Source organism: Xiphias gladius, chromosome 18, assembly GCF_016859285.1.
Source record: "Xiphias gladius isolate SHS-SW01 ecotype Sanya breed wild chromosome 18, ASM1685928v1, whole genome shotgun sequence".
In the NCBI taxonomy this organism is placed as follows: domain Eukaryota; kingdom Metazoa; phylum Chordata; class Actinopteri; order Istiophoriformes; family Xiphiidae; genus Xiphias; species Xiphias gladius.
Genome location: NC_053417.1, coordinates 17,873,623 through 17,899,926, shown reverse-complemented (window position 1 = coordinate 17,899,926; position 26,304 = coordinate 17,873,623). Strand labels below are relative to the sequence as shown.

Below are 26,304 nucleotides of genomic sequence, written 5' to 3'. Positions count from 1 at the left end.
TTATGAATGCATCAAATTTAAATAATTGAATGTGTATGCACGCTTTTATTATTCTCTCATGTGTGTATGGAGGCCATTGCTGACCCTGCATATTTCCTTACATCCGCCTGTTACAGCACCTCCATGTCCCGTTTGTTACCGTGACAGCACCATATGTCTCTTTCTCTTTCCCTCCCTTTTAATCCCCATTCAATTTCACTCCACATTCCCAACGCCGATAATGACTCATAATCCCTAACTAAATTTCTAGTCAGGAAAATTTAAACAACATACTTTCACTGTGACGCTTACATGCATCCGAGTATCCCCGTTATGAGTCACATCCTGTTTTTGATCATATTTGGGATATGATGTTTTCAGTACATGGAGCATCGAGTAAATTGATTATCATGTTCCTGTGTATGTGATTACAGCATTATCCAGGTTTGGGATCAGTGTCTTTGACATCTCCAACGACCTCTGTGACTTCTGTACCAACTGAGCTATCTCAAAAGTTGAGAATGGACCTTATTTGGTTTATGGATGCCTTAACACTGCTGCATTTCATCATTCTCCATTAATCGCAGGGTTGGCAGTTTGATCACCAGCTCCTTCTGTCCACATGTCAAGATGTCCTTGAGCATGACACTGAAGCCCAGGTGCTCTTCATGGTAGGCCAGTGCCTTGAAAAATTGTTTGTGAATGTTTTTGCAACATCTTGATGACATTGTACTAATCAGTGAAATCACAAAAAAAGTAGTGCTTTATTTTAGTCTTTGGGTGCCATCATTTTTAGGACATCTTCTCTATTCAGCATATGTAGATGAGAACTCAAAACAACATATACGCTTGCTTGGCTATTCAAATCTTCATGTTTTGTGATATCCTCATCTCCATTCCTCACCACATCCTTCTTTCATCTGCATTCCTACTTGCTGAGGTACTGTACATCAAGTAAAATTAGGTAAAGTGGTATGAATAAAAGACACACTTGTGTTCAAGATAAGACAAACAGGCAGATGATTCTCTAAAACATAATGCATGCCATCTGCCTTCCTTCTTATAGTCCTGAGAAACTATCCCCTCATTATGCAATAGTGAGCAGATAAGGCTTCCAGCTGTCGTGTGGACTACAGTTTATCTCCCCTATAGGGATATAGTTTCTACCCCAGATTCTCCCTACTTACTCATCTACCCACAGCTTATCTTGGCATTTCCTTACTTTTCACTGGACACGTCCATCCTCACATTCATCTGAGTTCCTCACCCACACAGGAGACATGAATTACATGTGAAGGAGAGGGAAGGGCATGGATAACAGAAACTTGTAGAGCAAGAGGCAATTTATTGGAATGCGCATAGTGGGTGAAGCATTATAATGGCATAATTAACATTTTTCAGCATTTTAATGGCTAATAATCAGTTCATCTCTTGTGTCATTATGCTTATAGCACTTTTTTCACAAAGGACATAGAACAGCTGTATTGTCTTCCCTAAAGGTTATAGAACAGCCATCATCATGGTTAAAAGAAACAAGCTTGACTATTGACGTGCAAAGCAAAACAAAAAGCGGCCTCCCATGTGAAAGTCCAATGTTTTGTTGAGCAATCCATCCAACCCAATCTCCTCCATACCTTGACTTTCTCCTTTGTTACAGTCATAATAAGTGCTGCCACTAGAGGGCTTTGTCATTTGAACGTAAATATACATAATTTTGGGGCATTTGCTGAAAAGTACGATGGTGTGTCAAATGAATGCTATATGTCGCTTAACAATAAAACAAATCTATGGGTCAGAATAAGCTACTTGCATAAACAACCTATGGGGTCGTTTTTATGGGAGGACTGTCTCTCTTGGGGGCTTGTAAAATGTCATCAGTCCTGGCCAAAACTCTGCCCAACTTCTGTTTTTGACCACTAGTTGTATGGAGGGATGTTTATCTGAGTGGATTCCCATTTTTTTTGTATTGTGCATGTGCATGAGAACGCATGAGCCCACATGTGAGCACATGGGACACATGAAACTCGTACTGCCGGCTTAATGCTATTCCTCTGATTGACAGTTAGTGGCAGGAATGCGCGAAGATGAGTAGCGATGTGCCAACAAATGCAAGGAAGAAGAAGACAAGCAAACATGTTAACATTGCACAATATAAGTGAGTGAAATCCATTTGCTTTGCAAAATGTTTTATGAGTAAAAAATGCATTCAACATGTTTGATAGACCCCAAGTATAAACATAATGCCTTTGGGTGAGTAGCACTGAGTGTAAACATAACCTTTAACATAAAAACAATCTTATTTCAGCACTTTCGTAATTTACAAGTTGCACTGATGTTACAGATCTTGCCACACTTCTAATTATTAAATATATGTAAATGAAAAACAAGCAATGATGAAGTTTATTATAGGATACTATAGTTCATTTTACTGGATATACATGACAGTGAGGATAACAGGTATATACGGTCATGTTGCAGTGTGGCCTGTAATAGGCCTTTTCCATGGAAGACATTTTGACATGTCACAGTAGGAAAAGCGCAGGTGTAAATATTACAATTAATAACTGCTTAATACAATTTAGCGGCTTCTATTTCAGGGTTCTGGTATTGTTCACTGTCACACTGTCATGGCTTATTGGGCAACAAGTCCTCCGAAGTAAATGTCAAAACAAGTCTTTTGTAATTGCCCTTTAGGCTGTCAGATGCCACTGCCAGCAGCAAAACATAATTTATCGTTTTTTTCCAAAATCCTTACAAGTTGCTGATGACAAAAAAACTGTATTTTTGATGTGACAACATTATGGTTAAGATTTGGTTACGTTTAGGCAGAAACTGAACTTGGTTTGGGTTAATATAACTACTTCATTAAGGTTAGTTTGTCATCATGGTTGCAATAATAACCACTTGGTTATGGTTAGGGAACGATCGTAGTCGTGCCTAAAAAAACAGCAATGACTGTCGTTTGGAAACTGGAAATGAACAGCTGTTTTGTTGACATCTCTGCTTTTCCTACAATGGCATGTTAAAATGTCAGCTGAGGAAAAAGTCTATTATACTCTCTTATCTATATCTCTATCTCTATCTCTCTAGATACACACACACACACACACACACACACACACACACACACACACACACACACAAAGTACTATACTCTGTATTGAAAAAAGCTTTTGCTGCTTCCTAATCCCCTGTAAGCTACACCATTAAACCAGATTCACCTGCGGTGTTCTTGCTGACCGTGAACAGCAGTCACACTAGACTGCTTCCATACTGAAGGGTCAGTAATGATGCTGAGGTGAGTCTCTCTAACTTTTCAGTGAATGAATACAGTTCTGTTCCAGCAAGCACCATGGCTACTCATTGAAAGCCACAAGGCATCACTGCCGCTGTAATCAAGTTAAGCTGCTCCACTGAGACTGTTCCGCTTAACGCATTCTTTTACTCCACTAAATCATGTGCAGAGACAAAAAGAGAACGCATGAGTAGTGAGCAATGATTAAAAAAAAATAGAATAACCTTTTCATTAATAAATCTAAATTTTTGAGATGTACAATCAGAGAAGAGTAAATTCTATTTATCCAATTTGTTTCTCAGTTAAGGCACTTGTTTGGCAGCGTTACAGAGGACCTAAACAGCCTGTCAACTGAAACGAGTGAGACTGAAAACAAAACTTCAAACAGACAGGCTTACTCATTTCTACAGAACAATAACAATAAAAACTGTAATAATTATAATAAATCACGTATGGATCAGGACATACATCTCACAATGTCCCTGCAGCTATGGCTGTCAGAGCCAGAGACAGGCTAGCATGGCTGTTCTTGACTGATTGCGTGTTTGCGGACTGCTTATCTTTGCTTTTCCTGCCTGTGCCAAAGTCAGAACAGCCATGTCTGATTTATTGATAATGTTCTTCTCCTGTAAGTATTTCAAAAGCAAACAGTATGCCGTGTATGTGTCTAGATGTATGCTTCTGAATGCAGTTTCATGTTAGCTCAAGATTGCCAACTCTCGGCTACAGAGCGAGTTTGTTTAATAAAACAAAACTTTGAGTGTTATAAAACTACCACAACCAACAAGGGAGTGTTAACAAAAAAAGAGTTAAAAAATGAACAAAGCAGGATGTGAGCAGCGCTGTTTGCTCAGTCCCAGCTGCATTTATGAAAAGGTTTTATCAGAATGAAATGTAAAAGATTAATGTGCTGTTTCACAGGAAGTTCATTAAGGTTTGTTATTTAAAAAAGTGTTATTATTACTGTTAAGTCACTGTTTCAGAAAGGTCTATACAGATGAGTAACCAGTTAAAGTAAAAAAACAACAAAAAAAACCAAGTAAAACAAAGCCATGTACCGCCAGAACAGCTTCAGTGCCCCTTGGCATTGATTCTACAAGTCTGTGGAACTCTGCTGGAGGGATGAACATCATTCTGTCAAAAGATATTCCTTCATTTTGTGTTTTGATGAGGGTCTTACATTTTGCTCTCCCAAAGGTGGTGTGGTTAATTGGATTTAATTTATTTGCCATAAAACTATACAAAATAAACTTATTATCTACTGAGGGAACACATGGAGTCCCTACTCCTCAGATATGACTCATATGAGCGTACCAGTTGCCGTCATACCAGACCTTTGTCCTGACAAGAATAATTAACATGAAGTTAAGGCTGTGGAAGGGTCATGGCTTGGTTTAGGCACGAAAACTATTTGGTGTCACCGCACAGGCAGGGAGGACCCAAACGCAAACGCACATGGAGACAGGTGAATGCAGTGAAGATACTTTAATAGTAAGTGAAATAGGCTTACAGTCAGTCGGGTGAACAAGATGGCAGACAGGAATCCAGGAACATGGCTAACAGGAAAAGGAGACAAGGACAGACAAGGAGTAGAGGGAACACAGAGACTCAAATACACAAGAGAGGCAGGGGTGATTGGGAACAGGTGAAACACATCAGGGCAGGGCGGACAATCGCAGAAGCGGGAAAAAAACAAAGACCAGAAGTAAAACAACCCACCTACACACAAGGGAGAAACTCAAAGTAAAACAGGAAATAATATGAGTCCCAAGAATCACTCAGAGGGCAGATCGTGACACTTGGTTAGGTTTAGGAAAAGATCACGGTTTTGGTTAAATAAGTGTTTCCATAAGGTTAGAGGACCTTCGTTGTCAGGGTTACCATAATAAACATGAGGTTAAGGTTGTGGAACCATCACAATACTGACTATCGGTTTCACATGGAAAACAAACAGGGGCCTCCCGTGTCAAAGTCCCAAAGACCCATCCATCTGCCCCAAACTCCTCCTAACACTTTATCGCTCTATGTGCTTCGTCAACTAATGTCCTCTTCTGCTCCTGTAATAATTACTACAGCCGCCTGAACATAAAATATGATTATGGGTCATAATGAGCACCTTACACAGACAACCTATGGGGTCATTTTTTACAAGACAGTCTCTCCCACTGTCATAGGGTAACCCTAATGGCAGTGTGGAAAGATCCAGATTATAGTTTATCTGTTTTCATGCTCCATGACTGAGCTGGAAGTCCCACTGGAGTCACAACCATCAGTTCTACCTCTCCTCCTTCTCCTCCCTCTTTGCTTCGCTCACAGCCCCACCCTATTTCTTGCCTACTCTAGATCTCTCAGTCAGTCTACCATCTCGTCCTCTCACTTTCTCGGCCTCTTCCGCTGCCAGCCCCCCTCTCACTCTCTGTTGACATATCTGTGGCTAAGTCCATTTCTGTGGATCACTCAGCCATTTCAGCTCTTCTGCTGACTGCTTCCATTGATCTTCACCTCCTCGGTGTTCCCCGTCTCTCAGTTCCTTCTCATTTTCCAGCATTTTCCTCTAATTCCATTTCCTCTCTGTTGCATCACTGCACTTCATCCGTTTCATCATTTCTCATCACTTCATTTTATCAGCAAGTGTCTCCCACTGGCACCCCACCCAACAAGCAAACCGAAACCCAACACTCTCTCTCCGGTTCATAAACATGTATACACAGGCACACATAAACACACACTCGCTCTTATGTTCACACACACAGAGATCCTTTAGCACTTTAATGCTTTCCACTCTGATGTCTCCTCTGAGGGGAGCACTAACATATAGCATGTATGCTCTCCCTTAGCACTTACATAATGCACATCTTATATAACCAATTACAAAACCTTCCTCTTTTTTCCTCAGTTTATCTGTTATCATCATCACTGTAGTGATCAAAATTGCTTTTCTTCCCTGTGCCACTGTGTAAAATTAAGAGAAAGCTCAATTAAACGGGGCATATGTGTGTGTGAATGCAACTGTGATTGTATATGCTCAGTCATTTTTCCCGCCATAGCTTCATGGCAGCCTGCATGGCACGGCATGCTGTGTATGCCCCATGACTCCTTCATTATGTATGATACATGGATGCAAATTCCCTTAATAAGCTCAGGATAAAGGTAACAAGATTTATGGAGACATAAAACTTCCTGTCTTGCTCCACTAGATACACAACACATACTGTATATTCTCACACATGTGCAGACACTTTGCCAGGGAAAAATGTTTAATTATACCAGCGCCACGTCTTTTTCTTCTCTACATCTAAAAATCAAACCAGCTTCAACTCCTGTAACCAAACCATCCAGTGTACTTTCATGCTGCCTTTTCTCTTTCTGAAGATAAGTGCTTTAGAGGTTGGTAGAGAGCTGTATGGTGCTGAAGTAAATGAACAGGGATGAGCTGATCACACATCCTATCAAACAGACGGAAAGATCAATGTGCTAGCAAGAATGATGAAGAAAACAAGGCTGAGGCTGCCTGAGAGCTTGTTTTTGTTTGCGGGTGTGCATGTTTTTCTGTCTTTACAGCAGAAATGACTTTTTTTTTTTGTGTTGTGTAGAACAGATTGTTTTTCACTAAAAAGCTGCTTTAAAGCATCAGTTTTCACTCAGGTTTTCTGTCCCCATGACCCAAGTGGTTATGTTTCTTTCTACAAAAGGACACTGATCACTGCACAGAAAACAAGGATTATGTTGATTATGAACAAGAGTCCCCATAAGTAAAATCAAATTTTCATCTGTTTTGTTCTGATTTTAATGAATTTGATCTTGTTTTTGTGTTTAATATAATAAAAGATATATTTATCTTTTTAAAAACAGATATATTAGTTGTTTTTGTTTTCTTTGTTATTCACTTCATTCATATTCAGATTTGTAAGTCAGTGTTTCCTACAGACATGGACTTTGACTGTGTTGGTGAAACAAAGTATAAATAAGTATGGGAATGAACAAATTAATATGTAATGGAAATGAACCTTATAAAAAAAACTAACCTTCTATCTGTAATTATTTTTACAAAAGGTGATTTGAAGTGTATCGAGGCAAAAGAAGTGAATGTTTATCTGTTGTTGCACAAGCGAAAAAGATGTATAATCATTAACACAAATCATATGTGCACAAATACATGCTAGAACTGTTCTATGATAATGTGTTGAGTGATTATGACTAAAGATTTGTATAGTTTTATAGGTGCCTGTGTCATTTTTTCATGCATTTTGAGTTTCTGGCAGCTTTATACTTTGTTAAATTTACAAATCAGACTTGTAGTTGAGTTTGTGCTGAAAACAGATACCATGCATGTGGGGTAAGGGCAGTTTAAAAGGATCTAAACAAAGACAAAGATGAATGCACGTAAACTCGGCCGAAATATTAAACACAAGGACACTAGAGTCAAGTGAAAAACATTTATTATCATAAACCCTTTAGATGTAACCAATTAACACTCTCTGAAGAGCCTAGGAAACATTCTGAAGAGTTTTTAGTTAATTTCAACATTCGCTGCTTTGTTAAAATCTTTGTTTCTCTGACAAACACTCGGAAAAATGCAGCTTTTAAAGAGCCTATTACATCTGATTTCAATCTACTATTAAATTCTATCTTTCAGTATATAGTCTTTGATGTGGTAGGGGCTGCTCTTGTGAGTGACAGACATGTTTGATAGTTATTCTGCCCATTCAGGCATACGATAAATAATCTCTTCACTGTAAATGATTTTAAAAATATTTCTCTGGCAACATCACCAATCCATTTTCTATTCCAGTCTATGGAGTGATGGTAAGCAGAGTCCAGCTAAATTAGAAATTAGGCCAACCAGGCTTGAAGTCCCAGGGGGATTATTTTCTCATTCTGCCCAAGACCATGGGTTAGTGTGCATTTGAAAATGAATCAAAGTGTGAGTCTGACTATGCATTAGAGTGAGTCTACAGTAATTCTAGGTTTGAATCAAACTCACATGCTGTATTTTATTGGGGGCGAATGTGGAGCATTTTCATTGTGCACACGCAGGTTTATCTTTAACCTGCACACAAGTACTTTTGTGCCGCGTACTGAACCTGACTGTAACCAAGTGGGAGGAGAGGGAGAGTGTTTTACCTGCAAGAAGCAGTTTATTCTTTGACCTTCTGTCACCAAGTATTGCCCTCATTAACATATTTTTTAACTATTCTGTTCTTCTTATATTAGAGTAGGAAGATGGTGACACAGGAAACATTGAATAGATTGAGCACAAGCTGTACTGCCACATTAAATCATAAAGCAAGCAGTCACAGAGTCTGAAATGAGGGTTTGGGACCACAGCCAGCATAGGGATGCTGTATTTCAGACTAGAAATGACTACATAGTGAAGAAGGTGAGTTCCGGATAAAGCAAGACATTATGTGAGTAGTGTTATTAAGTGAAAACCCGGAGGATAAATTTGAGGATGTGATGCTGGTTTTGCAGGGTTTGTCTTCTTTTAGTGTTGTCCATTGCATCACACATTTGATTATAAAATCACAGAAAAGCATATTAAGTAAGTACTATATACATAAAATATAATAAAAACATAAAAAAAAATACAGCAGAGAATATACTGTAAATATTAACATATTTACAGATGAGCACTCTTCCGTAAACACTACAATAAAGTAATAAAGAGGCACTGCTCTTTATTACATACAGTATTTACTAAGACACAATGAACAACAGGTACGTATGGAAAGAAAAAAAAAAAAGGTTAAATACTTGGCAGACAGACACGTATACACAGGCCTAGATAGACAATCACAGTTACACGGCACAAACACACAAACTCACCAGGGGCACTGCCTCCTCTGATGTCCCTGGAATTTTCTGTAAATCCTCCATTCCACAACTACGCCAACAAATACACACAAAAAAATACCTACAATGTACATTCCTGATTAACTGCAAACACACTTCCTACCATTTTGGATCTTTACACGCTGTTTCATTGATGTGCGAAAACTAATGATACTGTAAATCCAAGTCTGGGCAAAAAGGCACGTATAAGTAATACAAGGTACAGTGAGTACTGTCTTTTTATTTTTATTTTTAATCGTCTCCATCCTCAATAGAATTATTACAAAATGGCTTTGTAGCAACATCATAATTCAAAATTAGCAAGGTCGTATATTATAGTGTTGTCTTGCATTGTTGAAGGTATTGTTGAGTGTATGAGTAATGAGTGTACTGCATTAATTTTTATGTGTCTTAAACGTTTTTTAGATGTGTGTGAATTCGTGTGTGTATTGTGGGCCACCTCTACAAATGAGATTCCTAACAAGGAATAGAATAGAAAGTTCTTGAAACTGTATTAAAGAACAGGTTTGTCTTTTTTATGTTTTTCCTCTTATGTTCACCAGATATTTCGATGTTGTTGGTACTTCAGTACTACTCATGTAGTAAAAGTTCATTCTCATAAGTTTGTCGTGACAGCAGTGACAACAGTTATAGTATAACATCCAATGCAGTTTCAATTTGAATTTAATTTGCTACTCCACAATATAATAATACTGTATATTATTTGACAACGTGAAGCGTTTTCAATAGAAACATACATTATGTATTTACGTTTTTTGGTTTGTGCTGCAGGCAGCTGAAATGGCTCATCAGAATACAAATACAAACACACACAATTTATAAAGTTAAATGAATGTTTCATTCACAAGGATCTTTTGTCCATGAGACTCTCTGTACTCTGGTACAACATTGAGAGATAGAAATAGCTATTTATGTAAACTCTTTTTTTGACTCTTTGTGGCGGGAGAGAGACTCCTTTCACTGTCAAAAGTAGGAAATTGCTCGGAGAATAAGCTGTCATTTTTACATTTGTGTATGTTTTATATTAATGTGTATATATGTATGGGACATGAGTGAGAAGAGGGAAGTGGTGTCAGTGAAAAGTATATCCATGCTGTTTGCTATGGGCACGGCATTGCATCTTACTCATCACAACTCATTACCACTGACCATGTCACAACAAAAATTGTGTCTGCACTATGAAACAAGTGATGTGCTACACCTTTTTATAGTAACAACGGCCCATGGTTGTTTTCATCATTGTCAGGGTATGAAAGAAATGAGAAGCTGGAGTGGTGGAGGATGCCGATGAGAAGAGTGTCAGGGCTGAGTGGCTGACACAGTCAAACCTAATTCCAATTTCCTTAGGACTTCAGGACAAGGCCAGTGTACTGTGATGAAAAAGGAGAGTGATGGCAGAAAATACTGAGATAATTCATATGCACACTAACACTTCAGTTACCAGAAGTAAATAACAAAAGGCTTTTTTGGGATTAAGCCTTGGATTATAATGTCTGCGTGATTCAAAGTAACTTTATTTCCCCTAATATCAAAGTTAACATGGATTCATTCAATAAAGAATTGACTTCAAGAATCACCTTTCTGAGAACTTCTCCTCCCTCTTGTATCTGATTACCTTTAGGATATGCACAGTTTGAAAAACAAATGAAGTTAAAGTCATCACATTCACTGCAACTACAAGTAAAAAATAATTTAAGGGCACTTGAGGATTTTGCATCTGTTAAGGTACAACAGCTGAGGAAAGCAAAAAGCTCTGTGCTGAAACATCATAATAAGGCAATGGAAAGGGTACTGGAAGAGACTTAGAATAATCATAACTCAGGTGCATTGCATCTCAAGAAGCAGCTTGAGGATCTACTGTGTAATATAGGACTAAATAATTGCTTTGCAATCATCGTTCTTGAAGACAGACAAAACAAGCCACAGTGACGGTTAACAGTGTTTGAATGTTCAAAAAACCCAGTCAGGCTGCTACTTTTGGATGAGACTGAATCTAGAGGGGACAATTTGAGCAAATATTTGCTCAAAAAATATGTCTCCTATGACATGCATGTCTTTTTTTTAATTTGTTTGCTTAACTTTAATGTAAAGTCCACTCAGTTTTATCTTGTGTATTAAATGTGACAGATATTATAAACAAGTGTTAGAAACATTATGTTCACTCTGGTTAAGACCTTCCTCTAATCAAGACCGTGAGATGTAAGCAGGAGTGTCAAGGGTTGTGTGTGGGTGGCATGAAGACAATGAAATGTCAGCACGCCTCACAGTTACAAATAAAGCCTGGCAGGAGCTACCAGTTGTTCTAACTTGAGTTTTTTTACTTGATCCCATAATAATTAATTTGTCATTTACTTATCCCTCTCTTTACCAAGCTTATTTCTGTAAAAGAATTTTTGGCCTGCTCCCCTGCCATTCATATTGATTGTCATTTTCCTCTTAGATCTAAGGTTGATTCATTTATTAAACTGCGACTCAAGTCCTCAATAAGCGGAACATGTGGGGGGAATTGTACATACAGCCACATGTATCGCATTCAGTGCCGGCCCTGAGAGCTAGAATGCACTGCAAGTAAAGAAAACGCACACAAATAGACAAAACACAAGCAAACTAAGAAAACAGCCTCACCAATTTGACAAAAAATGTTGCAAAGTCAGGAAACACAACCAGGTACTGAAACAAAGCTGCGAATACAGAAAATACAACCAAGCACTGAACCAAACACAGAAATGCTGCCAGATTATCAGCAGATACCTGGAATAATATCTGACCGATGCAATCAGAACATTTGAAGCAAGGAACAAAAGAAAAATACATTTTAGCCTATTGTCCAACAGCACTGATTGATTAAACTACATCATTAATTTCATGAGTCACCATGACAACAATAGGTGTGTCTCAGCTGTGTCCCCTGAGCACATTTCTGATGTGGTGTGAGCTACTTGCAGTGTTACTGCATTTCATTGTGTTTTCCTTTTTTGTTTGTGATTCCTCACTTTGCAGCAATGTTTTTTTCCAAATGTTGCGCCTGTATTGTCAAATTGATGAAGATGCTTTCTTAGTTTGTTTCTGTTTGTTCTATCTGCATTTTCTTTAGTTGCAATGCGTCAAGCTCTCAAGACCACCGTAGCTATCACTATATTCTTACTACATGCTCTTTAATGATTGTCAGTAGGTGCTGTTTTTTTTCCACAAAATACCTGAAAAAAATAAACATTAAAAAAAAAAAACCTTACCAGTGATGAATTGAGGCATTGTAGTGGCAAGGACATCATCAGGATGAAGTTTCAAAGTTAAAGGGAGGGGGAAGTAATGACACCTTTAATAATAAATCAAAAAACACACATTTGCTTAAGGCAATTATGTAGTGCGTACTAGAATATTTATGACACTGGGCAAAAACCTCTAGTAGTATTTGCCTTGAGAAGATAATGGGTAATGGTTAAGTGCTTGCCTCTGCATATATAAAATGCATGTGTGTACACTCGTATTAAACACACTCCAACTCTGGTACAGAGCACAAGGCACGAGATGAAATGCTTTTTTCATTAAAGAGTGGCATTTAATGTAATCAATTACTGAGAGTGAAATGCTGAGTGTGAATTTAATGAACGTATGTGTTACTCAACCCTCACGATAAAAAAAAAATCTTACAGAGCAAGAAAAGAGGAAAGGAAGAGAGAGTGATAGGGAAGTCTTTCAAGTGACTCAGAAGGAGACTAGTCATCCCAATCGTCCCCTGACATGTAAGTAACCAGTAACAAAAGTCTTACACAGGTCAAAATCTCATCTCTAACACAATTGGTTCCCGGCACTGCTCATCTCATTCTTGTCACAAATGCATGTACTGTGTGTATGCGCAGGCGTGTATGCATCAGTGTGTGAATTATACTGGGCATAGGTGCAGTGTTCGGTAAGACTGTTATCATATGTGGGTGGAACACACACAAATCCGTAACACACAGTGCAGTGTGTCTGTTATCGCCCTGATTAGGAGTGACATGCTTTCAGATCGTAAATGTAGTCCATTAACAACTTTGCTCGGCTAATGATCAGCTGCGATGTGAGCTGCCAACTGTGGAAATTTCTGCTGCCGGAATCTCAAGATGAACATTTTTTGAAATCAATTCTCATTTTCTTCAACAATTATGGTTAAATGTCACTATGGAGACGGTTGAATACATCGAGGAAATAAAAGTAAAATGTTGGCAATTATGGGAAAAAGTTGACCTAATGCGTTAAAAAAATACAATACATGCAAGATACATTTTTTAATGAATTTTTTTACTGTGAGAATATGCATACAAACACTCCACGTCTTGCATTATCAGTTATCTAAATGCCTGTGCTGTAATTCTCATCTAGTCTCTCTTCAATGAGACCATTAACCAAGATGGCATTAATGCTGCTGCATGTGGTGGATTTATTCAAAGGCTAAGCAGTGTGCCATCAGTAATTATCTTTCTCTCCTGCTGAACACCAATGTTCTTTACTCAGTATGTCTTAGGTTCCCTCAAGGCTGGTAAACGCTGTTAGTCAGCACAGTTCTGACATGTCCCAGAGGAGAGGATGACGCCGGGTGCAGGAACTGGCACTCACTCCGCATTTCAGTCACTGCAGAGGTTCTGCTGATGTCCATCTCTGCTTTTCTTTTTTTGTGGATAATCTCAGCTAAAGCTATCCGATATCTAACATTACTTTGTCAGAAGCAGGAGCTGATCCAGGAACTGATCCAATGATCATAACCCATATGGAAGCTTACTTAGACTAGTGGTGTGCGCCAGACTCCAGTTCTCTTTTGTTAAAGGACTGTGAGCCAAAACAAATATCTGCAAGCTTATCCTAAGCAGGAGTCCATTCCAAAACGATCTTCTTGTAGTTGATGATGTATACCATGTGGATCTGAGGTACTGGCTAAATGAAGTTTAGCCTGAGCCTGAGCTTCTATTGGTTCAAATGAGGAATCCTATTCTAAATTTGGGAACTCTACTGCCTGCCAGTCATACTGAGACATGGCAAGCCACAGATTTAAGAATAGACAAAAGCCAAAGATTATACATAACCAAAACTATCACTTATTATAATCTCATGAATTATCTGCACAGTTATTGTTTAAGTAATTAGTCATTCCCCAACAAATAACCTAGCACATGAACGTTCGTTCTTTCTCCTCTTTGTAACTGCATAAGTCATCCTGTTTTATTGCAGTGAAATGTGATGTCTAGACATCTTGTACTTCCTTCATAGAAGTAAAAGAAAAAAAAAATCAGGCATAATGAGTGACTAATTCTAACTTGACTACAGAACAGTACATTTTTTTTGCATTTGTTCTTTTCTATCCTCATCTCTGACCTCTCTTGCCTTGTTGAACATACAAAAGGTTTGCTCTGACATGCTATTTTATAACTAATATATTAGCTATTATTTTATAACTATTTTGGTACACTATGTCATACAACAGCCAGGGTAGAAAACAGGAGCGTAACATGCAGAGAAACTGCTGGTTCTACTCTGTGGTTGAATTTCTCTAATGAAAAAAAGCAGTGGCAAAACATAGTGAAATATTAGACTACTTTTGATGTGTGTATACAGTATTCATTCAAACCTGTTTTACAGCATATAAGGAATTAAATGCAATAAAGTCTCACTTTGAGTCATTTACATTAAATGAAAAAGTAATTTGTTCGCAACAGGATTGGTGTATTTTATGCAGCTTCAGTCACTATATGTGTGGGTATTTATCACCATCTACTGGTCATATAGGGAAAAACAAAGCCATGCAGAACTGGGCAACCTGCAAACTCAACAAAAGCTACTACAGAGGTCCTGAGTGAGTGACTTAGAGTGGTGATACAAAATGAGGGAAGTCATGGGGAGTGGGTTTGTTATATTTTAAATACTGAGCTGACAGGAAGTGAGAAAAACAATTTTATTTTCAGGGACACAACGATTTTGAGCCTTCAATGGAGATGCTAGATGGCCAGCAGAACTAAATTGTCCTAATGTCTTTGCATGTACAAAACTCTCACCTTTACTTGAGTAAGGCTACATACCACGTTTCAATCATCCACAAACTGAATGGAGAAAACACGTTTTTTTTTAGAATTTTATTCTTTAAATTATTTTATAAAATCTCATTTACGTTTCAATATATATACATATATGTATACATATATATCTTTATATATACACATATATACATATACATATATATACAAATACATATATATACAAATACACATACATATACATACACACATATATACACATATACGTGTGTGTGTACACACACACACACACACACACACATATACAATATATATATATATATATGTACACACACACATATATTTATACATATATGTACATATACATATATACATACATACACATACATTCGTATATACATACATACATACACATACTCATACATATATACATATATATATACACATATATATACACATATATACATAAATACATATATATATACACATATATACATACATATATGTACACATATATACACACATACATACATATATACATACATATACATACATATACATATATGTATATACGTATATGTATACACATACACGTATATACACATGTATACATATATACACATATGTACACACACGTATATATATATATACACACACATATATATACACACACACATATATACACACATATATATGTATATACACACACACACACACACACACACACACACACACACACACAATCACACACGTGTGTATATATACATATACAAATACATATATATATACACGTATACATATATACACATATTCATATATACACATATATATGTATATTTACACATATACATATACACATATACACATATATGCATATACATATACACATATACACACATAATATATATATATATATATATATATTATATACACACACATACATACGTATACATATATACATACGTATATACATATATACATACATACATATACATGCACACACACGTATACACACATATACATACATACATACACGTATACGTATATACATACGTATGCATATACGTATACACATACGTGCATATACGTATACACATACGTACATACGTATACACATACGTACATACGTACATACATATATACATATACATACATACATATGTATATACATATACATACATATATACGTATATACATGTACATACATATATACATACATGTACATACATATATATATACATACATATACATACATACATACGTATATACATATACATACATATATACATACATACATGTACATACATATATACATACATACATGTATATACGTATATACATACATACGTATACGTATATACGTATATACATACATATATACATACATACACACGTATACATACACACATATACATACACATATATGTATATACATACACACATATATCTATATATATTATATATGTATATACACATACACACATATATATGTATATATATATATATATATTAATTCACCAATTAACACTTTTGGCAATTTTCCCTTTCCACCCCCATGTATGTCCATATATTGATCATTAAGTCCATACCCCTTCACATAGACATTGTGCAATGATCCTCAGTGCCAAGGTGGAAGGGGGGAGAAGAGAAGGGAGACAATGGGTGAGGGTACATGTAAGGTTGAGGGAGAAGAGTTATGGGGCTGGGCCTTGTACAGAGCATGCCAAGAAAGGGTTTGGGAAACAGGGAATGGTAAACGTGCTGCCTAACTACACCACCACTGTTAATATCAGTAAGATAACCACACAAAGAGGTAAAAGAGAGTATTGACTTCCACAATGACTTGAGTGTGCCTGGTGTGGGTTAAACCAACTAGTTCAAATGGCTCAATGCATTCCATGACACAAAATAAAAATAGCTCTTTTGTTGTTCTAACATCAGTAATTCATTCCCACTGATGAATGTAAAGTAAGCTCCACATTAGATATTTACCTATGACAAGTCCGTTGTTCACTAAAAGATTAAAACAGTGCCCACAAACTTAGCAGCAGCCCTGAAGACTGTTTAGCCCTTTGTAGTGACCTATACAAATTATCAGTCCACTGATCCAAGTCAAATCCAAATCCCATGGTGTGTGGGTAGATATCTATGTTTATTATTCTCTTTCTAGGCTTCTTAAAAAGGCCAACATCTACAGACACAAGGCTAAACTTTAGCAAAACCACAGATTTATGTTACATTAACTTTACATCCAGGCAAGCCACAGGATTCTGTTTTCTACTCCAATGAGATATTTGTTCTTCATTTGGCAATATGATCACTCTTGCAACATGGCTCAATACTTCTGAAAGTCATCTTTGTTGCTGGTATGATTTGTAATGAACAGAGTCGAGCAACTGAAAGATATCTTGATAAATATTCAAACTATTTAAAAAGGCTTCATTAGATGAAAACAAAACAATTGCACACCTCCCCTTGGGTCACTCAAGACTTTTGTGATTACCCAAGTTAGCTAATGTTGACCCAATCAAAGAACCCTTAAACTATATCAGAATGGTATCAAAACATCCCTTCTTTATGTTGTTTAACATGATTAAGACACAAAACACAAAAACTTGGTTTTAAAGGGAAGGAATGAACAGACGTATCAGACACCACCCCCTGTAACCAAATGTGTGTTTGGTAATATCTGCAAGATAAGATATATATCAAATTTGACTTCAAAAAAAAAAAAAGGTTATTATTACAGACACTAACCCCTGTAAGCTTATAGTATATATATTGGTCTACAATGTCTGAATTACTGCATAATTTTGGTAATATGCATGCTTTAATATGCTATGTCTTAGAAACCCTGTGTGGTGATTAATCCATACTAGTGCGTATTTTTGAGCTACTCTGAATTCTTTCCTTAGCTGTCACAGAAAAGGCTACGTATTTAGTTCATGTAGCCTGGCAAAACCATGTTAATGTTTAACCTACAGGCTGGTAAAACACAGAGCAATGTAAAAGACAACACCGAAAACTTAAAATACTGTAGGACAACACAGCAGAATGAGCTTAAGGCATTTAGAAGTTATTCCTGACAGATCATAAAGGCTACGGTAGCCTTAACAGTCTGTCAAAATAATCCCGACCCAGACTTTTTTTCTTTTTTTTTTGTAAATGAAATGTGATTTAAAATTAGCCCTTAGTGGCTATCAACTGCAACATACTTCAGCAATTCTCCTGTTACATGGAGAATCAAAGCCTAATCACTAGAAGTACCCTCTAAATTTTTGACACTCAACTTTAAATATTAGCAGTGTTTGTTTACCTATGATGACCCAACCCTTTGAACTATACCAGTAAATTAGTTAAATGAAATTCCCGCAGCAAATGGCAGTGACTTGCTTCAGGAAACTCATGCTAACAGAAGCTACACCAAATCAGTCCCCAAACACATTTGATATCACTGTGCAGTACAGGTGGGTGGATGCAAAAAAATGAATCCCTGTAAAATATAGTGCAGTAGCCATTTGATGAATACTATCTTTGTGAAGCTAAAATGTTTAAAGTTTTTAACCCTGTGGCAAAGAGGCGTCAATTCAGCATCGATGAATTTTCATTTTTGATCCCATACTCTTGTTGTACTAAACAGCAAGATATTGTAAGCTGTTGCTGTCATTTTGTCTGTAGAATGTGTAAACAATTTACAGTACTATGCAATCAAGTACACCAAAATACAGGCTCAGAAATTTCGATTAAAAAAAACAGAACCTTTCTTATGTCATTTTATTTTCTAATATTTCTTAGGCTTTTACGGCTAGTTTGAAACCATAATTTTGAAGTTGGTGTATAAGCTGAAGCCATTTGAGGTAGACAGAAACCGTGTCAGAGTATACACTTTCATACTGTCTAAAACCAATAAAAAGGCTCACACACTATCAAAGAACTGCAATCACTTGATTTGTGGACCAGCGTGAGACCTCCTGTGACCCCACTTGAGACTGACAGGGAACCACTGATCGGGTAAGGGGGCACTATATCATTATGGACCATGGAGGCTTGAGGAGTGTAATGAAAGGGGGTAGGGGGCTTGGAATTGACACAACTCAACAGGCTATATGCAAGAAAGAGGTCAACACCACACATCTTCAATGTCTCAAGTCAACAGCAGCATTTAAACCTAAGTCATATAACGAGAAACAATTGAAAGTTAATTTACAAGGCATAATCTTTTAAATAGAATATATGGCATCTGACCATTGTCTCAATGTGTCCCTTTGAGATATTTCCCACCCCACACCCACATACATAAATTTATACCCACAAAATCATAATGCCAGACCTCATGCCCATTTAACAGTCTCACATTGTTCTAGAGAATAGGGATTAAAAATATATACTATTGACTTATTGACTTCCAGTGTAAGTTTTCTCTGTTTTTTCCTACTATTTTTCAAGTTTAAAAAGATCTCCTTTGTCACAATGCAAGCTCAGAGGTCTTTTCGTACGTACACACACACACACACACACACATTTATATAAATATACAGTATATATATATATATATATATATATATATATATATACAGTATATATATATACAGTATATATATATATATATATATATATATATATATATATATATATGTATACATATATATACTGTATATATATATATATATATATATATATATATATATATATATATATATATATACACATATATATATATATATATTTATTTATTTATATTTATATATTAGAGGAATTTTTAGCTGAGAAGTTAGGCAAAGTATATATGTTCATTTGGACGGAATTCATTCAAGATGCGAAGAAATTAAACACTTTTCTCTAGTTTCCCTTTTAAGCAGGACAAAATATGAGGAATTTGGGAAGCGCTACAACATCACAAGACTACTCAAGAGCTGGTAGCAAGGTAAAAGGAAGAAGAAAGAGATAAAAGGCCTGAACTTGTACAAGGCAGAGAGATGGGCGCACGATATGGCTCTCTGTGGCATGTGCATTCCAGGGTCCTACTGACAGTAACAGAAAATGTACAAAGTTCAAGTTCACTGTTAGAGAGAGCGAAAAGGAAATCAGATAAAAGGGAAGATTGTGAATGAGTTGTTTAAGTGGGAACAGAACTAAAGCAATAGCGCAAGACTACGCCACGGATTAATGGGGGGGGCGACAAGGGAGAAACAAAATATTCTGTCTGCCTGATTCATCGGTACACCAGGTGAGATATGGTGCCAGATTTAAAGTTGAGCTGATGGTTGGGCACAAAGCTGTGTTGGGGATTCTTTCGCGTGCACATATCCTTTGCATACAAGCCCATGCACGAGTCACATGACACCTTAGAGCAGTTCACACAGGTATGTGATGCACCTGGCTTGTTGCAAAACCCGCACCGCGATCCCCCCATGCTTATTCTCTCACTGCTGCCTCCCTTTGATGTTGTCAAGGCAACAGACTTGCTTGGAAACAGCTTAGTGGACACAAGCGGTTTTTCCACCATCTGGGGGTGAGGATGGGGGTGAGAGTGAGAGTGAGTCAGTGTGAGGGGGTGCGGGTGTAGATGGGAGTGGGAGTGAGTATTAGAGTAGACAGAGAGCTTTTCCTTGACAGGGATGTATCCATCAAGGGGTCGCGGGGATTTGGGGTGGTAGTCCTGGAAGCCACAGCAAGGGGAGGGATCCACATCATGACAAGCAGAACAGAGGATCATGTCACACCTCTGGCAGGAAGCCATAGTTGAGCAGCCAAGTCCACAACCCTGACACTTCACACTACCATGAGCTTTGAGCAGCCACCCATCCCTTGCCTCCCGAGGCTCTCTGGATGGCGGTCGAGAGGGAGTTTGCCTTCCTCCCGTCCCAGCGCCACCCCTCTCTGTGTACAAGTCAATCTCATCCAAAGATGACAGGTGGTAGGATGTGTAAGCATCAGCTGGGGGAGGTGACTGAATTGGGAAGAAATCCGCAACAGGGCTATAGGAAGGTGGAGCTACCACAGAGAAGAGAGATGCTGATGTGCTGGGTCTGATGATCTCATCCTTCATATCCTCCTCTGCATCCACAAATAGAGGCTCCTTCCTCAGACTCAATGAGGCCTTCAAGACAGGCTTGCTAACTGCTGCGTGCCAGTGACCAGCCCCATCTGTAACATCCACAGACTTAGATGGTCGGCTACCTCGCCTCAGGTGGTGGGCATGAGGCCTCTCTATATCCAACGGCCGCACAGACAGCCGAGCCATATCTGCCCCAAGGCTGTCACGTCTGCGGAGCGCCTCAGCACAGCCAGCTGCATCATCTCTGCAACCTCTACGGAGTTCCAGGGCCTCCAACTCTGAGGCTGAACCACGGGCCAGAGCCACTACCTCTCCCAGAAGACGACACTCTGCCTGGGCTAGGAAGAGCTCAAACGCCAAATGGCGGAGATGATTTGCGCCTCCTGGGTGCTCCTGCAAATGGAACTGCGAATCATGGTCACAGGCATAGCCAATGGTGTGCATTAGAGATCGCAGTTCAGTATCTGGAATGGCAGACTGCAGATGGTACACGTATGGGCCAGTGAAGGTCTAAAAGAGAAATTAGTTAATCAGCATTAATGTCAGTCAATTAAAACAGCTTGAGAAAATAAAGCTAAAAGCTACCCTAAAATAGACCTCACATGCTATTCCTCTGATATCATGTAATTCAAGGTATAAGTTTATTTTTCTGCAGTGTTAACGTTACAGATGTAAAAATTTTAACAGCATTATAACATATTAACTCACATACAGATGTTGTCTAAAGATGAAGCATTTAAAAAAAAAACTGGAACAGGCAATTATGGAGAGATAGCAGGCTCCTTGGTGATGCAACCCTTTTGTTTACATATAAGACACTGTATGCTGTTATGATTAGAAAATAAATGTTCTAACAAACTAAATATTAAATTAAACAAGAATTATAAGGAGGATTTGTAGATGTTAATTATATTATAGGATGAATATGTCATTGTTAATACGTCAGATGCTAATGTCAGGTGGCCTTATGGTACTGTATTCTCCTAAGTTATTAGGTACTATGAAGTCTTCAACTATGAAGACAAAGGGCTGATGTTATATTTAAATGAAAAAGTTAAATTGCCGCCTACATATCATCACTGTTGATCTGTAAATATTCTGTACTGCCTCTGTACATTATCAGTGCACAAAGATCATTGCAGATTTTGTGACCAGTGGCACAGCTACTACAGTGGAGGCTGTAAACTAAGTGAAGACATGGAGAGAAGAACGGTCATTTCCGCCTTGAGGTTGTGAAAGATCATATAAAATTAAAACGTAAAAATTATACTTTTTTCTTTGCAAGTCGCTTTATTTTTCAGATGTTCATTTTGTAATTTTGACTGTTCATACAGACATTGGGAAATGTATGTATTTACATATGATCAATTCACACTCCTGGAGAAGGCAATAATGGAAGCTGATGGTGTTTCAATAACCAAATATTGGTTGATGTCAGATTTAAACACAGCTTTAAGTAAAGCTAAAATGACAACTGTGTGTATAAACTAAACTTACCTTTATACACCTGAACTCCTTCTTCCAAGGGAAGAGCAAGATGTTGGTGCAGATGGTTTCCAGGGTGTGGAAGGCTCTCTCCAGGCTCTTGAGGTTAGCCCCTCTCTGGTAGCGGAGTGAGTTCTCAACCACCTCATAGAAATGCACCATGCGGAAACGTTGTGCCGGATCTGGCTGGTAGGCCCCTAGCAGAGCTGTGGCTGTGGAGAGTAGGGCCTCACTGTCCTTGTGTCTTCTTTTGTCCCCCTCTGGGGCAGTTCCAATCCCTGTGTATTCCCCTCCCTCCTCCAGACGCCTCTCCAGTGCTGTCACATACCTCCGAAACAGGTCCTCTTTTAACTTAGCATCCATTATCGGCAGCAGACTATCAGTCAGCTGTTATACTTTTCTGAGAGAGCCTCGCCCCTTTTAGCACACCCTGCACCAGGATGCTACATTCAAGCACCATTTTTCGAGACCATTATTCACTTCACACGCTGGTACAAACTCAACGTTAACAACGTTTTGTAGAGGTGGTAGAGGAATGAGATGTTGCGTCCAATCAGCAGCACATACTCTAAACAAGAGACGCAGTTGTGCTTTCAGTTGGCGTAGCTAGGCTGCAGCCTGTAGGGATGCCTTCTTATGGGCATCTCTGGAATTGGCTCATAGCCTGACTTGTTTCCAGACAAACAGGCCTATGTCGTTTAAGATGAGGTCAGGAGTAGCTTTCGCTTCACGCTCTGTTAGTGCAGAGTTGTATGTATTCCATTCCTTGGTTTCAGCACGCGCAGAGATCAAGGTCACTCATCATGAAGACACATGCATGATTGTGTCCGTCTTCTAGCTGCAATGACACAGGACAGCATTAAAAAAATGGAAATGTTTCAGTCTAATACATCCAAAGACAAAAGGAAACTTGAGCCAAATTTCCTTCTACTCATTCAGTCAGTGTTAATTCAGCCCATAGGAAAATACCTTTTTAAGAGTGTTTTTAAAAATTCTAAGGGTTCAGGGAAAAGGGATATTGTATAGGCAACAGTATTTTGAGAAACTGTCTCCGTGCTCTTAAGTTGGATGATGTGAGGATGCATCTTGTGTGCTATTTTATATCCGTCATGCAATAGGCTGGACTGACTGAGATTATTATCATGGTATACGCAACCAAGAAAAAAAGACTAGGGGAAATGCGGTGTAACCGGGATCAGGGCTTACTGTTGACAGACGTCTTTTGTCTTGCGTTCTTGTTTGCGCCAATGAATGTGAGCCTTTACTACGTTACATGCGTATAAACCATGGTTGCCTGCACTTAGCGTTACTTAGGTTAAATTACGAACGTAAAATCAGACGTATGGAGGCGTGTAAGCTTAAAACCTGCTATGTGGTTTGAGCACAGTAGAAGACAGATTGTGCTTCCCGTTCCCAGTCGAGCTGTACTGCTGGACCAGTTACCTCACATATCAACATCAACAAGCATCCGTTTAGCGAGCTAGCAAGCCTTAGCTAACAACATCAGCATTTCTAACTATTTCGCGTCAAATGCAACAGAACCAGTCCGCTACGACCAACGTTGATAATAGGAGAGACTGTCTGAGAACAGCGTGTACGTTAATTCTTCATTACTCTAAAGCCCGTGAAACCCCGATGCAGTAACTGGCATGGGCCCCCAGCTGAGTATAAGCTAAGCAGTGAACGCCCATTTCTGCGCAGCTGGCTAGCTAACAATTGCTTTAGCTAGCAGGGCGGTACGTCGCCAGATATAAATCTTTGGCAATTTTAGAGTCAGTTATCTAAACGTAAACCGTAACTGTGGCGTGATTCTTGTGCGACCAAGTCTAATTCTGTTTCAGCTGAGAGATCGCACCGTTTCGTAAACAGAAACACCATCACCCGCACATCTTACCTTTAGCAAGAGCTAGCCGTGGCTAGCTACGCCTCCTCAACTATTGGAAATTCCCACATTACAACGCGCATGCGCTCGGTTCTGACAGTTCATCTGCATCAGGGGCCCACGTGCTGAGGAGGAAGGGCTGCAGAGCCCACCAACCGCATTACAACCAGTATCAATCTGCGTAAATTGCATGAATACAGTATTTTTGGGGGGAGACAAAAATATGTCACGCGTGCAGTTTGTCACTAATTCAGCAATACGTTCGTGCGCATAGATATTTTTCTTTAGCACTGTGAAAAAGATTTAGGCGCTAAAAGTAAATTGAAGATAATTTCAAAAATAATTAATGGTTTTTATTTATCAGGTAACTTCGTGCAAAACACAGAAAACAGAACAAAATTGATCAAATCAATTTTGGGCCTTTAAAACAGCATTAATTCTCCATCTTGGTTTTCGAAGTACTTGGCAGGTATGTTGTTCCAAGCATCTCGGAGAACTTGCCTCAGTTCTGTGGCTTTAGTCTGTGTCAGAGTCTTCTGTCTCTTCACGTGATCCCAGTCTGACTCAGTGATGTTGAGATCAGGTCTCTGTGGGGGGCCAGACCATCTGCTGCAAGACTCCTTGTTCTTCTTGTCTCTGAGGATAGTTCTTTGACCCTGGCTGTTTGTTTGGGGACGTCGTCTAATGCTGCTGACTGAATTTGGCAACAGCCAAATGCCTCCTCCATGGTATTGCATGATCGATAAGAATCTTAATATCTAAAATCCTTAAAACTTTTGCACAGTACTCCAACAAAAATAATGTCCAGTAAGTAACCACTTTTAAGAAACTATTTTGGCTTCACTTTATCTGCCTTTTTGATTTTGAAATTGTTTACCTCCCTTCCAATCTATCTCTAGTCCGACTTCATACAATACTTTCAGCAAACAATCGTTTAATATAAATCGTACAAATGGCCACTATTCTGAGAATTGGTAAAGATTAAATCGTTAAAACAATAATGTGAAACATTCTCCAGTTCCAGCTTTTCCAGTGTGCTGATTTGCTGCTTTTCTATGTTGCCCAAAAAGGTCAAGTTATCCACTGTTTTACAAATAAAGGAAGAATTAGAGAAAAAGGAATCTTTCTTCTTTCCTTTCCCATTAATCATCTCACGACACCTCAGATTTATCTCAGGACCCTTTGGAGGGACTCGACTCCCAAGTTGGGAACCACTGGACTGATAAATAAAGTACTTAAAACACTCTCCATCTTTAGCAGCTACCATACATATTTACATACTACAATACACTGATAAATATTTATGCATCAGTATTAACAGTCTATTATGTATCACAGTACATAATAATATCCCAGTCATGGGGCACTTTCTGTACAATAAATACTTTTGATACTTTGTGATGATACTTTTGTACTTTTCCCTAAGTAGGTCAAGGGTGTGTGTTGTCTAGGTATTTGATTCTGTGTCTGCTTGCGGGTAATACATTAACAAGTGGGCCCAGAGTTGATTAAACTATACGTTTTTTGCAGTCCCTAATCAAAAGCTTGTGCTCAAACTTTAGACTCTAGTGGTCCTGGTGTGACTGTGTGCGTACTCAGTCAGTACTGGGTTACACACAGAGAATGGGTGGCGATGCAAGACAAGGCGAGGGGAAAAATCAAAAGACCCGGAAACCAATCAACACAGATGTTAGAGAGAACATTCCAGTTTCTTCACAGTAAAGAAAACAGGGCAAGCAGAGAGTGG

The 26,304-nt window shown here is 38.3% G+C and overlaps 1 protein-coding gene and 1 long non-coding RNA gene across 3 annotated transcripts in view; both read right to left on the bottom strand.

Annotated features, from left to right (window-relative positions):
- The window catches only part of LOC120804203, a 56,153-nt gene extending 51,307 nt beyond the window's left edge, over positions 1 to 4,846 (bottom strand). For both annotated transcript variants that reach the window (XR_005709422.1, XR_005709421.1), the window contains exon 1: positions 4,785 to 4,846. This is a non-coding gene — a long non-coding RNA (uncharacterized LOC120804203). The remainder of the gene's footprint in view (positions 1 to 4,784) is intronic.
- A 15,009-nt stretch (positions 4,847 to 19,855) lies between these two features.
- spata2 (spermatogenesis associated 2) lies at positions 19,856 to 24,648 on the bottom strand. Its single transcript, XM_040151705.1, has 3 exons — positions 24,570 to 24,648; positions 22,688 to 23,513; positions 19,856 to 21,700 (listed from the first exon to the last, which is right to left on the bottom strand). Exons 2-3 carry the CDS (start codon positions 23,036 to 23,038, stop codon positions 20,345 to 20,347), a joined length of 1,707 nt encoding a protein of 568 aa, XP_040007639.1. The 5' UTR covers positions 23,039 to 23,513; positions 24,570 to 24,648; the 3' UTR covers positions 19,856 to 20,344.
- Positions 24,649 to 26,304: the final 1,656 nt, after the last annotated feature.

What these genes read in the sequence shown, in the direction of transcription:
- spata2 (XM_040151705.1), bottom strand. Translation starts at nt 23,038, where the DNA reads ATGGATGCTAAGTTAAAAGAGGACCTGTTTCGGAGGTATGTGACAGCA. An exon ending in AGGAGTTCAGGTGTATAAAG is followed by an intron (nt 21,701 to 22,687) that starts GTAAGTTTAGTT and finishes TTTCTCTTTTAG; the next exon opens with ACCTTCACTGGCCCATACGT.